This window comes from Choloepus didactylus, chromosome 3 (genome assembly GCF_015220235.1).
Source record: "Choloepus didactylus isolate mChoDid1 chromosome 3, mChoDid1.pri, whole genome shotgun sequence".
Taxonomy (NCBI): Eukaryota; Metazoa; Chordata; class Mammalia; order Pilosa; family Megalonychidae; genus Choloepus; species Choloepus didactylus.
Window position 1 is genome coordinate 23346662 of NC_051309.1, and position 16036 is coordinate 23362697.

Genomic DNA, 16036 nt, shown 5'->3' on the forward strand with positions numbered 1-16036 from the left:
CTTTTTGCTTCCTACATCTAATTGGGTGCCAAATATGGTCCATTCTTCTTATGCCTCTTCAACTTATCCCCTCCTAGTCATCTTCTCTGCTTGTGCTCTAGTTTGGGTGTTCATCATTCTAGCCAAAGACTTTTTGATACACCCTTGACAGGTTTACCCATTCTCCCTCTCTTTCTGTCCTTCAACCTTTCTACAAAATGCTGTCACAGCAATTTTCCTGAAGCTTGGCCTAAGTCATGTTGGCTTGGATCATTTCCTGCTAAAAGCAAAGCAAACTAAAAAAATTAGTTGTCCCCAAGCCTCAATAAACAGAGTCAACACTCCTCCACCTATCATTGCAGGTTCTGTTTGACTTAGTGTTAACTTACCCCTGAAGTTCTACAGGCTGAAATTCCCCCATGCTTATGACCCATGCAGTTCTGCCATGTAATTCCCCAAGCACATAACCCACTACCTGTTAACCATACAACACAATTCTCCGTCTTTGAGGGGATTTGCTTACACTCTTCCTCCTATCTGGATTGGCCTTTCCTTAACCCTCAACTATTCTTGCTAAAGGCCTATCCTCCTGTGAAGACTTAGTTCAAATGCCTCCTCTTCTTTAAAGTCTTCCTTTAAAGTCTTCCTCTATTCTAAGCCAGAAAAAAATCATGTTTTCTATTCCCATGACTCTTAGTAATCCCCTCAGAGTACTTCTCACGTTCTTCACTGTTTCTGTTATCCTTGAAATGCTTACAGTCAAATGATCAGATAATTCTGTCTTGTTTATTCCTGTAACCTAGTTCTAGCGCCTTGCAGAGAATATTTCAGCTGTCATTTACTGAATTTAATTAAAAGTCAATAACAATCATAACAATCACTCTGAGAATAGTAATGGCTTCCTTTTATTGAGCATGTAGTATATGAATTTCACTTTGCAAAGTGTTGCACCTGCTCTTTATGATTTAATCCTCACAACAACTCTGTGAGTGAGGGGCTTTTTTAAAATGAGGGAATAACAATAACCTGGGGCATAGGTCTGGGCATACATTTATCAAGATCACAAATTTAGTTAAGACTGGTTTTGTTCTAGGTCTATCTGATGTCAAGACCTAGAATTCAATGTAGAGCTGGTTTACATCCTTGCCAAACCTCTTGAATTCACTATGCTACATTTTCTCTGTTGGTAAAACGAAGTGGAGGTGCTATAACACTAAAACTTTTTCCCCTGTTATGTTCCATGATTCTAGGAATTTAGAGTTTTCACTGAGCTTCCATTTGGAAGGTAAGCAATAGGAAAAAAACAAGCAAAAGCCACCAACTCGTAATGTAGGTCCATAATCCCTTATTCGAATTACTACAATCCAAAAGGCTCTGGACACTATCTTTTCTTTTTTTATGTGAAGTTTATTTTAAAAACTAATTTGGCAACAAATCTCACTTGAACTGATGTTAAAACTCTATAATTTCAGTTTATTTAGCTTGGTGAGAATATGTATATACCTTACTGCAGAAACATTAATGTGTCTGATAGAAGGATACTGATTCAGACCTGCTGGAGGTGTTAATTATAAAATCCCACAAATTTTGATAACATTTGGCCCCAAGATTTTCAGATAAAGGATGATGGACCTGTACCCATACCTCAACATAAAATTGACTTCAGACCTACAGAAATTTGTGGAAGTGTACCATAGAGTTAGTAATCTAAAAGGAGGAATGCAAAAAAGCTGGAGGGCAGTAGTGGTGGGGCTGGAATCACTAAAGCTGCCTGAACAATGTGGAGAATTGGGCACATCTCACGTGGGGATCATGTGCCCTCTGCACTCAGCTTTCTGTGTTTGGCCCCAGTTTCTGTAAAGCAATAGCTGATTAATATTACAGAGTTTACCCTGAACAAGAGGGCATTCAGGGGGCTTCCAGTAGAAAGAATTTCAATAAATAGTTGATCACTCTGGTGGAGTCATCTGTTGAAGCAATTGGAATAGTTTTAAACCAGAGAGGCCATCATTTGTTTTTTCCCTTTAAATATTTTCTCAAAGAGCATGCCAGGAATTAAAAAAAACCTTTCCAAGGAATCCCCTTTTCACGTGTATTTGACTACCTATTTTAAAGCTTGATTATAGGTACATTTGGAAACTTGTAAAATCTTATGTTTCCAAACTAGAATATTTTACAAAATGGAATTGTTACACAGCTCTTCTCTTTCAAATGTCAAGTTTTTGAGGTTTAACAAGAAGAAATTGAGCTGGCAACTGGAATGACATATTTCAGTATTTCTTGATTTGTTCAAGTGCATTTTAATATCTGCCACAAATGTTTAAGTCTCAGGTGATTATTAGGAGTCCCAGGTATTGGACAAAAAAAGGAGTTTTATGCAGACTTTCTTCTTGTTTACTTTAAGATTTAAAACATGAGTGTACTTGGCAGGGATGGGAAATAAATTAACTGACAAACACTCATTAAGCTCCTATTCTGTATTGGGCAGTGTGGTAGGCAAAATAATGGACCCTCAAAGATGTCCATATCCAATCCCCAGAAACTGTGAGGATGTTTTCTCTAAAGGCATGGTCAAAGGTGATTAAGGATTTTGAGATGTGGAGATTATCCTGGATTATCTGGGTGGGCCAATATAATCACAAGGGTCCTTCTAAGGGGGAGGCAGGAGAAGCAGAGTAAGAGAGAGAAGATGTAAGGAGTGAAGAAGAAGTCAGAAAGGAGAGCAGATGCCATGATGCTGCTTTTGAAATTGGAGGAAGGGCCCATGACCCAGGAGATGCAGGTGATTTCTAGAAGCTGGGAAATGCAAGGGAACAGATTCTACCCTACATCCTCCAGAAGGAATGCAGATCTTCCAACCCTTTGATTTTAGCTATGGGAGAACCATTTCAGCTTCTGCCTCCAGAAATGTGAGATAATAAATGTGTGCTGTTTAAAGCCATAAATAGTTGGGTAATTTTTTTACTGCGACAAAAAGAAACTAATCCAGGCAATGCAGCAAAAGATCCTGGGTGCAATTAAAGAAATTGGTGCTGTGAGCCTCGAGAGGACTGAACCAGGGGAGCAAAATCATGAGTTATCTTATGCTGATTCATGGTAGGCACTTGATCAAAATCAATTCTACATTAAGATATTTATAGTTTGATTAAGTAGAATTCTGATTCAGTTATTTTCTGAAGTGGAGAGGTCAACTTGGCAGGTTCCAACCACATCTCCTTCTAAGAGATTTTCCCCACTTCTTTGTTTTACGTAACCCTGCTGCACTGCTGACCATAGACAATTGGATGAGGGAAAGATACTTTTCCCTGTGACTTATAACTTGTGTGACCTCATTGAAAAAAAGATGAGCTTGGTCAAATGTCTTCTACTCTCAAGGATGTTTGGAATTAAGACCCTGAGAAGCTGAGTTGGTTAGTGGTTGGCACTGGAACTGTTGAGGTAGCTTAGGTGGATGGGATGACCATTTTGAGAACACGTCAAATTAACTGTGTAAAGAAAGCTTGTTCAAGGAGAAGAACTGAGCAAATGTGTAAAGAGAAGCAGGGATGGGAGACACAAATCTTCCCTGAGAGCCAAAGGTGGTCTCTCCTCCCAGCTTTGAATCCCTTGTGTTCCACTTGCAGTTATTTTTTGTCATTGGGTACTTGATATCTCTTGATCATTTCAAATAATGCCCAACCTATTCCACACCTATCACCCCCTTGCCCACAATGCCACCTTTATATTTGGTTGATTTGGATAGGTTTCTGTTCTGCATAGTCAAACAATCTCTAATTTAAGCACACTTCATATTTTCAAAAAGCAAATAGAAGAAATGGGCTTAACTAAAACAGAGAACTTACGGTAATGATTACAAAATAAGGCTAAGGAAGTTTGAGTCCTGAAGATAATCAGTCCTCTCCTAAATATCCAGAAGCAGAATAAGGTCCAAATGACCTCTCAAAGTTTCATGAGCCCTGATTGGTAACAGATATCATTTAGAAACACACATTTGTTCGTAGAATAGGTTATCACAAAATTGTACCAGTCTGATAAACCAGGCTAAAGAAATCTTTGATAATTTGTTCTTATTCAATACTCACAAAACTCATGGTGGCACTACTAATACTCCCATTGTTTAGATGAGAAAACTTGGGCATAGTTAAGCCAAGTGATTTTCCCATGATCCTTGTCTGAGTTGCCTAACTCTGGAACTCTGCTCTTAGAATCTCACTCCACTACCTCATGGGAATGTTTCCTAACAATATTGAATGATCTTTACAAGCCAGAGTTAAGTGCTCAATTCTGAATGATGAACATTAACCATGCAGTGTTCTCTTGCTTTGTCATGACTATTGAGTAAGAAAAAAAGTTCTGAAAATTTGTTTATCTTCAACTCAACTAAGGATTGTCATGTTGTATGAATTTTGCTGATTTGGCATTGTTAACAATTGTGCCATATCTAATGATGCTTGTAAGAGATAAATCAGTAATTCCAACAAAAAAGAAAAAAGAATAGGACCTGGTATTATGAATCAGCTCCAAAGCAGATGATTGTTAAGCCTAGAAAAACAGAGTTACCATGTTTCTGGTTCTGAAACATTAGAAAACATGAAAAGTTGGGAGCCAGAGTGAGAACAGCTCAGTCTTTGTAGTGCGAGAGACTTGGGTGTATATGTTGGCTGTGATATTTGACAACATTATGACTGCAAGCTCAGTAATCATTCACTCTGAATCTCAGTTTCCTCATATGCTCAATGGGTATAAGCATGCCCATCCCTTGGTTTCAGTGCTAGGATTAAAAAGCATGCATGACATGCAGTACAATAGTATGAGTGCAATAAATGAAAGTTGACATTAGTTTTCTATTCAAAGTCAATATAAGAAGCTGACTTTGAAAATTGTAATGAATATCAAGACTATGGCATCATCCATATTTGGATATCCCATTTTACAAATGAGGAAATTTAGGCTTACTGAGGCCCAGAGATAGAATTGTGGAATGCCCTTTCACTGAGAGAGAAAGAAAAGCTTCTGTACATTATGATGAGTGTATTAGTTTTCTGTTGCTGCTGCAACAAAGTATCTCAAACTTAGTAGCTTAAAATAGTACAAATGTAGTAACTTACAGATTTGCAGGTCACAGTCTGACATAAATCTTGCTATGCTAAAATCAAAGTATCAGCTGGGCTGCATTTCTGTCTGAGGGCTTTAAGGGAGAATTTGTTTCTTTGCCCATTCAGGTTGTTGAAGAATTCAGTTCCTTGTGGCTGTAGGACTGAGGTACTGTTTCCTTGCTGGCTCTCTGCATTTCTGCTGCATTTCTTGGCTCATGGTGCTTTTCATTCACCTTCAAAGCCAGCAATGGTGGGTTGTGTACCTCTCATGCTTCAAAGCTCTCCTGCCTCTTCTTTTGACATTGCTTCTCTCTGACTCACTCTTCTGCCTTCCTCTTCTACTTTAAAGGGCTTGTGTTACTTGATTGGGCCCATATTGATAAATCTGGATAGTTACCACATCTCAATGTCCTTAACCGTCATCACATCTTCAAAGTCCCTTTTGCCATGAAAGATAACATATTTCCAAGTTCCAGGGATTTGGGGATGGTCATCTGTAGGGGGCCATTATTCTGCCTACCAACTAAATAATAGCATACAAATGGGTTTTCCAAGTATGGAGTTGTTTTATATAGCTCACATTATGTTCCAGTTTGCAAACAAGTGAGCTTTTTTAAAAATACACACTCATACAGAGATACAGACAGACAACACTTGACTGCATAACTTGGCATCTTCTTACCCTGCTTACCTATCATTATTCTTATTCCCTCTCTGCTGAGCCATATCTTCTCTTTCCCATTCCCATTCCCAGAAAGAGCCAGACCCTTCTCACTGAGTGAATAAATGTACAAATGGAAAATGACCAGACCATATATGACAATAAAACATAAGCAGCCAAGGAAGCCAAACTACAATCTCTGTTGCAATTAGAACAGTCAGGATTTGGTTGATGACTGCCAACTTCTCTATTTTTTACCCCTGTTTCTAACTCAGGACCAAACCAGCAAGTCAAATATGCTCCTCAGACCAACCACATAAGATGCCCAATTTCTGGTTAGTTCACTTCTTCTTTCCCATGCCAGTGACCTCCCATCAGAACATAACCATAGCCTAACTTTTCTTTTCCCCTACTCTGAAGCTTTCCCAATCCCCAGACAATCTCTGAATCTCTGTCAAATGTAAGTGATGGTGGCTGACTCCCTTGTTATAGCAAGCTCTGGATAAATGACTGCAGTTTGTTCTCCTTTGAGTGGTCATTGTGTATTCCATGGCTACTTTGGTCTTTTCCACATTTGTTTCTCATTTTTCTCATCCTGGATCACTCTTTCCTCCTAGCCCTATGTGGATAATTTATATTCATCTTTTAGGTGTCAGCTTAGATGTCATTAATAATAATAATAATAAATATATGATTTAGTAATAATAATAATTATTATTAGAGTGATAGCAAATCTGTATTGACCCCTTACCATATGCCAACAACTATGCTAAGCATGTCCCATTTATTAACCTTCACAACAATTAAATTACTATTAAGTTCTCACAATACTTCATTGAAGTATATCTCTATTGTTATCCACATTATACAGAAGAAGAAAGAAAAGTTAGATAGAGAAAGTGACTTTTCCAAGGTCAATGAGCTGGTCAGTGTAGGAGTTGGGATACAAATTCAGATAGCCAGGAGCCACAATCTGTACTTGAAACCATTATTCTATACTGCTTTAAGAACACATTCCCAAACACTGTGAGTTTTGGATAGGTAACCTTTTTCATGTGTTTCCAGAGTATTCTGTACCTAATACCCTAATCAGTATTACTGCATTGTAATTGTTTATGTATTTATCTGTAGTCCCTACTAAAATTTAAGTTACATGAGGACAAGGTTTATCTTGTCTATGTTTGCATGTTAATCATATAGTAGCTTCTCTATAATGTGCATTTAAGGAATGAATAAATGAATAAAATACATGCAAAAAGCTGAATTATTGTTTTCTTAAATGGGAAGATAACTAAGTTAGAAAAAGGAAAAGGACCATTCTCCTAGGCAGACTTTCAATGTGACACAATTCTACATATGAATTTGCAATCCTTATCCAGAAAACAACCTCTCAAATTGGACTGTTTCTTTCTTCTAAATTTAGGTTTCTTCCATACTTTCAGACACAAAATTTCATTAAGAACTAATATCAGCCTTTCCTCAGAAGTTCTCTTTCATGTTCAGAGTCAACATTAGGCTGGACCCGATATCTTTTTGCATTGGTTTCCAAGGTAGAGTGTCTTCAACTAAATAACATTCTGACTTCTGCAACTATCCAGAAAGGTCCCTCTCATACACATGCAATCGGGAAGAATCAGCTGCCAACCAAAAGTGGCTATGTATTTCTGATCTGTCAGAATTTGAGAGCAAACCCCTAACCATGTCCCAAGCCTTGGGCCATGTGTCCGAGTAAACCCACATTCTGGAACAGATGCTGAGATCTTGTTCATACTCAGTGGGTCTCTTTCCCTATACTTGTGAGACTGATGGTTCTAGAAAAGCACTTAGGCAGTCAACTGGTTCAGTTACATGACCTTATATTTAATACAGCTGAGAACCATTCCTTCATTCCACAAATATTTATTGAGTACTGACTAAATTTCTGATACTGTTCTAGAATTTGTGGATCTGGTGGTGAACAAGCTAGGCGAGGTCTCTGTGCTCATGGATCTTGTACTCTAATGTGTCTAAGTGACAACACAAGCAAGCAAGCAATCATTACAATAAGTGTTAAAATAATACAAAATTATGTGATAGCAACTTGCCCAAAGGTGTGCATTTCAGAACAAATGTCTTTTAATCATGTCACCTCATTGTGCTTTCACCATCTGATCAGTATTCTTTGGAACTCGTCATGTTTATTCACAGACTTTAATTGATTATACCTAGGAAGTAATATTTGACCCAAATAAAGGTTACTTTGAAGAAAGTCATTTAGGAAATTTTTCTCAATACTTTCCCCTTTAGAATTTATTGCCAATGTCCTAAAAACAACTTTTCTTCTCATATTTTTTTTTCTCTCCTAGGAATTGACTATTACAACAAAATTATTGATGATTTGTTAGCAAATGGGGTTATCCCCATTGTGACCCTCTACTATTTTGATTTACCTCAGGCTTTGGAAGACCAAGGAGGATGGCTGTCAGAGGCAATCATTGAATCCTTCAACAAATATGCTCAGTTTTGCTTCAGCACATTCGGGGATAGAGTCAAGCAGTGGATCACCATAAATGATCCTAATGTTCTTGCCCTGCTAGCATATGATGTTGGTGTATTTCCTCCAGGTGTGCCACACTTTGGAACTGGAGGTTATCAAGCAGCTCATAATTTGATTAAGGCTCATGCCAGATCCTGGCACAGCTATGATTCCTTATTCCGAAAAGAGCAGAAGGGTATGGTGTCCATAGCCTTCTTTTCTGGCTGGGTGGAACCAGCAGATCCCAATTCTGTGGCTGACCAGGAAGCTGCTAAAAGAGCCATTGCCTTTCAGTTGGATTTCTTTGCTAAACCTATATTTATTGATGGAGATTATCCTGAAGTTGTCAAGTCCCAGGTTGCCTCCATGAGTAAAAAGCAAGGCTATCCATCATCAAGGCTTCCAGAATTTACAGAAGAAGAGAAGAGAATGATTAAAGGCACTGCTGATTTCTTTGCTGTGCAGTATTATACAACTCGCCTTGTCAAGTACCAGGAAAACAAGAAAGGAGAACTGAGCTTTCTCCAAGATGTGGAGATTGAACTTTTTCCAGATCCATCTTGGAAAAATATAGATTGGGTCTATGTGGTACCATGGGGAATACGTAAATTACTGAAATACATTGTGGTAAATACATCATTTGTTTGTGTACATGTACACCCAGATATGTGAAGGGGGGCAGACAGGTTATGTGTTGACCTGAAAAAAAAAGTGATTTTAGGGAATAGCATGCACATTTATTGACCTAAGAAAAGCATATTAGGTTTTGAGAGATGGTTGGTGAGGGGTAACTAGCTGATAAAGGGTTTCAAAACCCATGGTCAAAAATTAGGATTTGTTGTTAAAGTCAGTCATGGCTATAGAAATAGCTTGGAAATGTCACAACTGTGATATTTAAAAGGCATATTAAGTATTTAGATAGCTGTGTCCCTTTTGGGTCTCAGTTATGCTGGTTGGCATCCAGGTAACTGAAATGAAAATTTCAAGTTGTCAGTTGTCAGGACCCATCCTGTGGGGGGATAGAGAATGTAGCTTCTTTTGGGACCAAGGAGTTAAGGAGCAGTGAAAAGCAGCAGATGCTGATGAAAGAAAGATATTTCTGTCCTGTCATTATAATTAGAGTCATTTGACTGTCTTCATGGACATTTATACAGTTTTGCTTTTCCATTGTTAGTCATAAAAGGTCAGTGTTTGGAAAATTGAGTTAATAGGGTCAGTGCAATTTGATGAAAACTAGTTTTGGGGTTATAGCTTAGAGAAGAGAGAGAGGGTAATGCACCTAATTTTATGGTTTTTTTTTTTTTAAAGCATCTGTTTGGAATGAAACTTCTGATTTCTTGTTCTAGGATACGTATAATAACCCTGTAATTTACATCACTGAGAATGGGTTTCCCCAGAGTGACCCTACAACTCTTGATGACGCTCAGCGCTGGGAGTATTTCAGACAGACATTTCAGGAACTGTTCAAAGGTACATTTGAAATGATGAAAGATCAATTGTGCAAACTTAATATAATTTTCTATGTACCTATTTGCATTCAGTAAAGACCAATGATTTTGAAAGCTGAAATTCATGTAAATCAGTGTAAAGCTATGTAATTAGGAGAGGGAAGAAAAAGTATTTAGGAAAAGGGAAGGTGAGGATTTTGGCTTAGCTTCAACCTCCAGAAATTTAATGAAGTGTAAAGTGACTGTCTTCAGCATTTTGTGATTCCTGGGTGAAGGAGACATGAATGAAAGGGGAGACTGTTGGGAGAAGATATTTGTTATTACAGAAAGATTAGCACTGACCAACTATAGTATGCTTATTTGCATATTTTAATATCCTAACTACCAAGAAACAAGTTGACAGGGTTTAAAGGGACCAAAATTAAGCATTTGTGCAGTAAACTTCAAAATGGCATATGCCTTGGATCAAAGTATATTTCATTTAAGCTGTAACCAAACAGACCATTTGGAAACTGTTTTTATTATATAGAATCTGTGAAATGTGTTTAAAGACAGTATTATTTTTCTGGTAAATATTTTATCCTCATGGATTTTTTTTTCATATTTGAAAACAAATGTGATGAAATAAACTTTAGTTGGTTATATACTTTCCTAGACCAGTTCACTTCCATGCATTAGTTATCTCATCAAACATTGTTGCTTCCCAAATTTAATTCCTCTTACTGATGAAAGACTCATAGCACAGCAACAAAATTCAACACAAAATGAGACTTTCAATTTCCTTTTTACCAAAATAGGCCCACTCCTTTCTCATCATTCTATTTGAAACATCCTGGAATTATTTCTTCCAAAATTATTCAGTAATATACTACAGTCAGTCAGAAATTTTGGAAAGAAATACACAGTGGTCTCTTTCCAAAACCTGATATATATTGACCTGATCCTTCACACAGATCTGGAGTTTATTGGCAGAGGGCAATTGGATTCCTACAATTTGATTCTAGCAAAATAATTTTGTATTACACTCAAAGCAGATTCTTCCTCTGGCTGGGAATTAACCTTCTAATAAGAGAGTGACTTCTCCAGTTTTCTTAGATTCCTCTCCTGTAAATGGGCCTATTCATAGTTTATTCATTGATGTTCCCAGGCTTTATCCTGAGAGAATTCTCTTCATGCAGAGAGAGTGGTAGGCCAGTTACATCTGGGCAGATTTATGGATAGATACAGGGAGCACAAATGATTTGTCCAAAATTTTTCCATGGATTTTTGGGCACAGAGAGAAAAATAGAAATTGGCTCTCATCATTCCCAGCCTGATGCTCTGTTTAGTGCTAATTGTATAAGGACATCTCACTCCTCTTAGAAATAGTTTCAAGTGCTTTGTACAGCCCCTTAGATCTTTAACGCTAAAAACTCAGTGGTGAACTTACAGACTAAGGAAAATGTGAGACCATTTGGGTTCCTGAGGGACAGGAGAAGAGAATAGGGTTAGGAAATAGAACCTTGATATTTAACCTGTTGAATTTTTATTGTCTTTAAATTACTTTATGGAAAAAAGTATTATACACTTAAAGCAGTGATTATTCATAGCAACTATTTTCTCTTATGACTCTTAATAATAGACTATCTAGATCCATTGCAATTAATATGCAATACTATTTTTGTTTTGTTTTTCAAAACTGTAGTCTTTAAAAATATGTATAAATCTACATATTGGCAAAGAACCCCATACATTAGTGTGGGCCACTGGTGGCTGTGTCCTACCAGGTGAGCAGATGCACCAAGGAAAGTAGAGAAAATAAATGGGGAAAGCTTCTGATGACACCTGAACCCTGATTCCAGTTCCCCTTGGACCTACTTGCACACACTCTTCTTGAGTTTCATAAGATATGACTTTACTTATGATAAAGTGCTTTTTTTTTTTTGCTTAACATTGTTCTAATTGGGTTTCTAACACTTGGAATAAAAATGTTTTGTTACCATCATCTCATTTCATTCTCATAACAACCTTAGAGGTCATTACTCCCACTTTAAATATGAGGAACTGAGTTTCAAAAAGGCTAAATAATGTGCTCAAGATCACAGAGTTACTAAGGAATCTTAAAGCAAGGCAGAATGTGTATATATATAAAATTATTATTATTGTTTTGGTACTAGATATGTTCTCTGAGTCCAGCACTTACTGACTCAAACACTTGCTTGTCCCACCACACCAAACCACCTCCTCACCTTTGGTACTTTGGGTTTGAATATATTATTTAAAAGTGCTTCATGCCGTCTCTGAAAGGCAACAGGTTCTATGACCTTGGGCAAAGCTCACATATCCCGTATCTTGCTTCATCTCTGGGGAGTAGAGTTGAACTTACTGATGGATTTCTTGAGGCTCCTCTCAGGTAGTGCTGATGATCTTAATTGGCAAGAACTTTACTAGTAAGAAGCACCCTGTGAGCAATTAAAAACAATAACAGGCCAAGGCAGACATTTGTGGGAGTCGTAGCAGGTGAGATCCCCTCCAAAACCCAGGGAGTCAGATGCATGATGGCTTGTGATTCCCACAATACAAAGCCTTCTCTCTGACCTCACGCATCCAGACAGGCACATAATGACACTATAGTTGGATCAATGGCATCCTGCTGGAGGTCTTAGTGATCTCTTCAGGTAAAATCCCACAGCAATTAATTGAGCAGTAAAAAGTAAGCTAATGTTTCTGTTTCCTTTTGGGAAAGGAGGAAAAAAAAAGAGATAGAAAATGGCATTCTAAGGAAAAAAAAAAGGAATCAGCTAATGCTTCTGTAGTCATTGTATCATTTAAACACTTCGAATAGGCTGTATTTTAATTAATGAGATATAGATAACAGTAAGACAACATAGTAGTGACACCAGAAACTTGAAATAACATATAACCAGGCTTGCATTCCAGCTCTGCAACTTATTCAATGAGTGGTCTTTGGCAAATTGATCAACCTCTCCAACCTTCAATTTGTCCATCTATAAAAATGGTGATAATGCCTTTTTTGGCAGGGTTGTTTTAAGGATTCCACTTAATGAACTATTGGATAAGGAGCCCCTAGCTCATTGCCTGGCACATAGTATATCCTGAATCAATGATAAAAATTATTATTAAAAAATGTGCATCCTTAAGAATATACATATCACCTCCAAGTTATATTCCTTATTATTTGAAAATGTCATTCGAAGACTGGTTGTTTTATTAATTCTTTCCTCCTAGATTATAATACTTCCCATCTCTGCATTGTTCTCCATTATTTCTTTTTTAAGGAAGCTCTGGATTGGTTTTGTAACATTGGCCTTCTGGTTATTTACAGTCTAAATCCTGTAGCAGGGAAAGCAGCAATGGACTCCCTCCATTCATTATTGTTACCATTGGAGATGTTGCCAGGTTAAGTGAAAAATCAAATCATTGGCAGGAGAAATAGCTGCCAAGCAACTGGGTAGCTGGAATTGCTGTGTCACGTGACTTTTTGTGTAAGTTCAGGAAGCATTGTCTTTAAGTAGTTAAGCATTGCTTACATCATATGAATCTTTAGTATAGCCATAGCATTACACCAATCTTTGCTCCAGAGCCAGCATGCATGTTTTGAGTTCATATGTTAACGCACACAAATGGATCCTTTTACAATCTGAATGTCGTTATGGAGGTGAGGAAGTGCGAGAAGCCAAAGGAAGTTGTTGCCAAGGGACAATACTCCACCCATGTCCTAAATGCTCCTCAAACGGGATTTGAGCCAGTGTCCAACCTGTTCTTCATACATATCCAGCAAGTATCTGCCTTTAGCTTGGCCCATGATCTTCCCTTGACCTGGAATGCCATGTACTTTACCTTCTTCCTAGCCCAATCCTGTGAATGAATGTACTTGGGTGCTGAATTCAGGCAAAACATGCATTTGAAACCTAGTTCTGTCACTTGCAAGCTCAATAACTTTGGGAAAATTCTTAAACAGCCCTCTCATCTGTAAAATGGGGATAATAAGAGCATCTATATCCTAGAGGTCATTGAAGAACAAACAAGATAATTGCTTGTAAAGCCTAAACACAGAATCTAGCACATTACTAAGGATTCTGTAAATGTTGGTTTTTTGTTTTGTTTCATTTTGCCTGTGAATCCTTTGAGGGTTGGAACTGTGTCTTATTTGTAATTACATATTCAGTCCCAAGTCCCGTGCCTGTTATATAGGAGGTATTCCACACGTTTGTCGAATTTGGTTGAATCCATCAGAGAGCAGTTAGTCAATGGGTGATGAGAAATAAATGATTAAATGATTGGGAACTGTATTTTCTTTCCCTAAAGAAATGTCTCCTGCACAGAAAAATAATGCAATCTTTTGGAAAGTTTCTGAGCCAGCCCAACTTTCTAGCCAGATCCATGCCTGAGTTAGCACAGCGGTAGATGATTGCAGAGAAGGTTTGTTAATGACCAGCTTTAGGCTTTTAATGACAAAACCCCTCAGCAAGATGTCATCGAAATTATTGAAGACTTCACTGAAAGTGTTGAAGCTGATACATTGTAACAAAAAGGTTATAAATCTTGCAGCTTGGGTATACCACCAAGACAATATGCTGAGCACAGTATCACCCTCCTGTTGTCTGTCAGCATTCTCTCCCCACTTTCTCTTCCCCTTCCCGTGGAGAGCCAGTAATGGAGAAATTCATCCATTTCCCAAAGTAGTACAGACCTGGCAGCCACCTGCCCAGGCCAATTTCAGATCACAGAGGCCCATTTCACTGGACAAAATGAGTTAAGCACCTGTGTTTTTCTAATTATGCATGACAGTGTCCTAAGAATTAGAGAAAGATCTCAGAGGTGAATACATTGCCCTTTAAGAAAAGTAATCAATTAAAAATCCATTGCAAGCTCAGAATGGATACCCAAATACCCAAATGTAGATTCCCACTTCATAGCTATTGTTTCATTGCTTCTCAAAGGAGACCTTTGTCATCTTTTCCCTTTTGGAGCACATCATCTTATGGTTCACAGGGAGACTATATGCAATTTCCTTGTTTGACTTTCTGTATGTGCAGGGTGAGATGTTGCAGTCACCTGCTACTGCTAGCAAGGCTGCTCCTCGGTGGACTGGACGGCCGCTAGTAAAGAGGGGCTAGATCAGAACCAAAAAGGAAGAACGAGATTTGAAGGCTGTGCACAAGAATTGTTAGTGTGTGCCAGTGCACAGATATGTGGAATTTGAAAAGTCACGGAGGAAACAATTTCCAATCTTTGTGTCCCACAGACGTATATACCCAGATCACACATATGCTCAGACGGCCAGAGATGACAGGGTTATCCTTAAACAGAGATATGCCAGATGACTTTCCTCTATTTCTTCTCCCCATGTCCACCCAGTGCTATACCTACCTTTGTCCTGGATGTCAACTTTCTCATCTGTAAAATGGGAACAATGCTAATTGTTCTTCTGCCTAACCCAAAATTAGCTGGTGAAAATAAAATGAGATTATTTATGTCAATATGTGCTATGGATACCCTAAAATGTTGGATATTGTTCTTATATTTGATACATTTACTTTACGTGCTTGTTTAAGGACATCCATTACCCTGGCCAGATATATAACTTGGACCTTGGTGTTTTCCACTATGAAAAGAAGGGGTTGGTGCTCATCATCCAGACCCTTTGATTCTGTGGTTTTTATTTTTCTGCCTGACACTGTGTAGAGGAAAATCATACAAAATGGTGCCATAGCAGATACATGGGTCCTTACATAACTGCAGCCGTGTCACAATTAAGTACTTGTTGAATAAAACAATTGAATGAACTAGAATTTGGGAGACACTGACTCTTGAAGACAATACCCACTGTAACCCTTGAAAAGAAGGAAGAAAGAAAACTGTTTTCAGGAGAAAAAAATGCAGGAGTGTACATAAATATTTTTTTCATCATTTTATAAAAGAAAATATTCTAACTGGAATAAAATTTGGGGGTTTTAAGCTATATACTTAGCATTTGGTAAGTGCTCAGTGAAAGTTTAATGAGTGACTAGGAGACTGGGTCTAGATTAGCAGAAACATTTAATTACTACTTGGAATTGCTATAAAACATTTGATTTAAGCTACCATTGTGCTTTTTCTATTTTTAAAGAAATAAAATAAAATTAATAGCTTTTACTATCATCAGAACAATTTTTATGCATTTATATTATACAACTCAGTGCTAATTATAATCTTTTGATATTAAACTTGGAATTGGGGTGACAATAATTGAAATATATGCTAAAGTTTTTTTTAATGCAATTTTATTGAGCTATATTCACATACCGTATAATCCATCCAAAGTATACAATCAGTGGCTCACAGTGACATCAGA

The 16036-nt window shown here is 37.7% G+C and overlaps 1 protein-coding gene across 1 annotated transcript in view; it reads left to right on the forward strand.

Moving 5' to 3' along the window:
* Nucleotides 1–16036, forward strand: part of LOC119529270 (cytosolic beta-glucosidase) — a 127936-nt gene that overhangs the window by 46467 nt on the left and 65433 nt on the right. The window contains exons 3-4 of the mRNA XM_037829506.1: nucleotides 8082–8878; nucleotides 9598–9721. Of these exons, the coding sequence (XP_037685434.1) occupies nucleotides 8082–8878; nucleotides 9598–9721 (921 nt within the window). The remainder of the gene's footprint in view (nucleotides 1–8081; nucleotides 8879–9597; nucleotides 9722–16036) is intronic.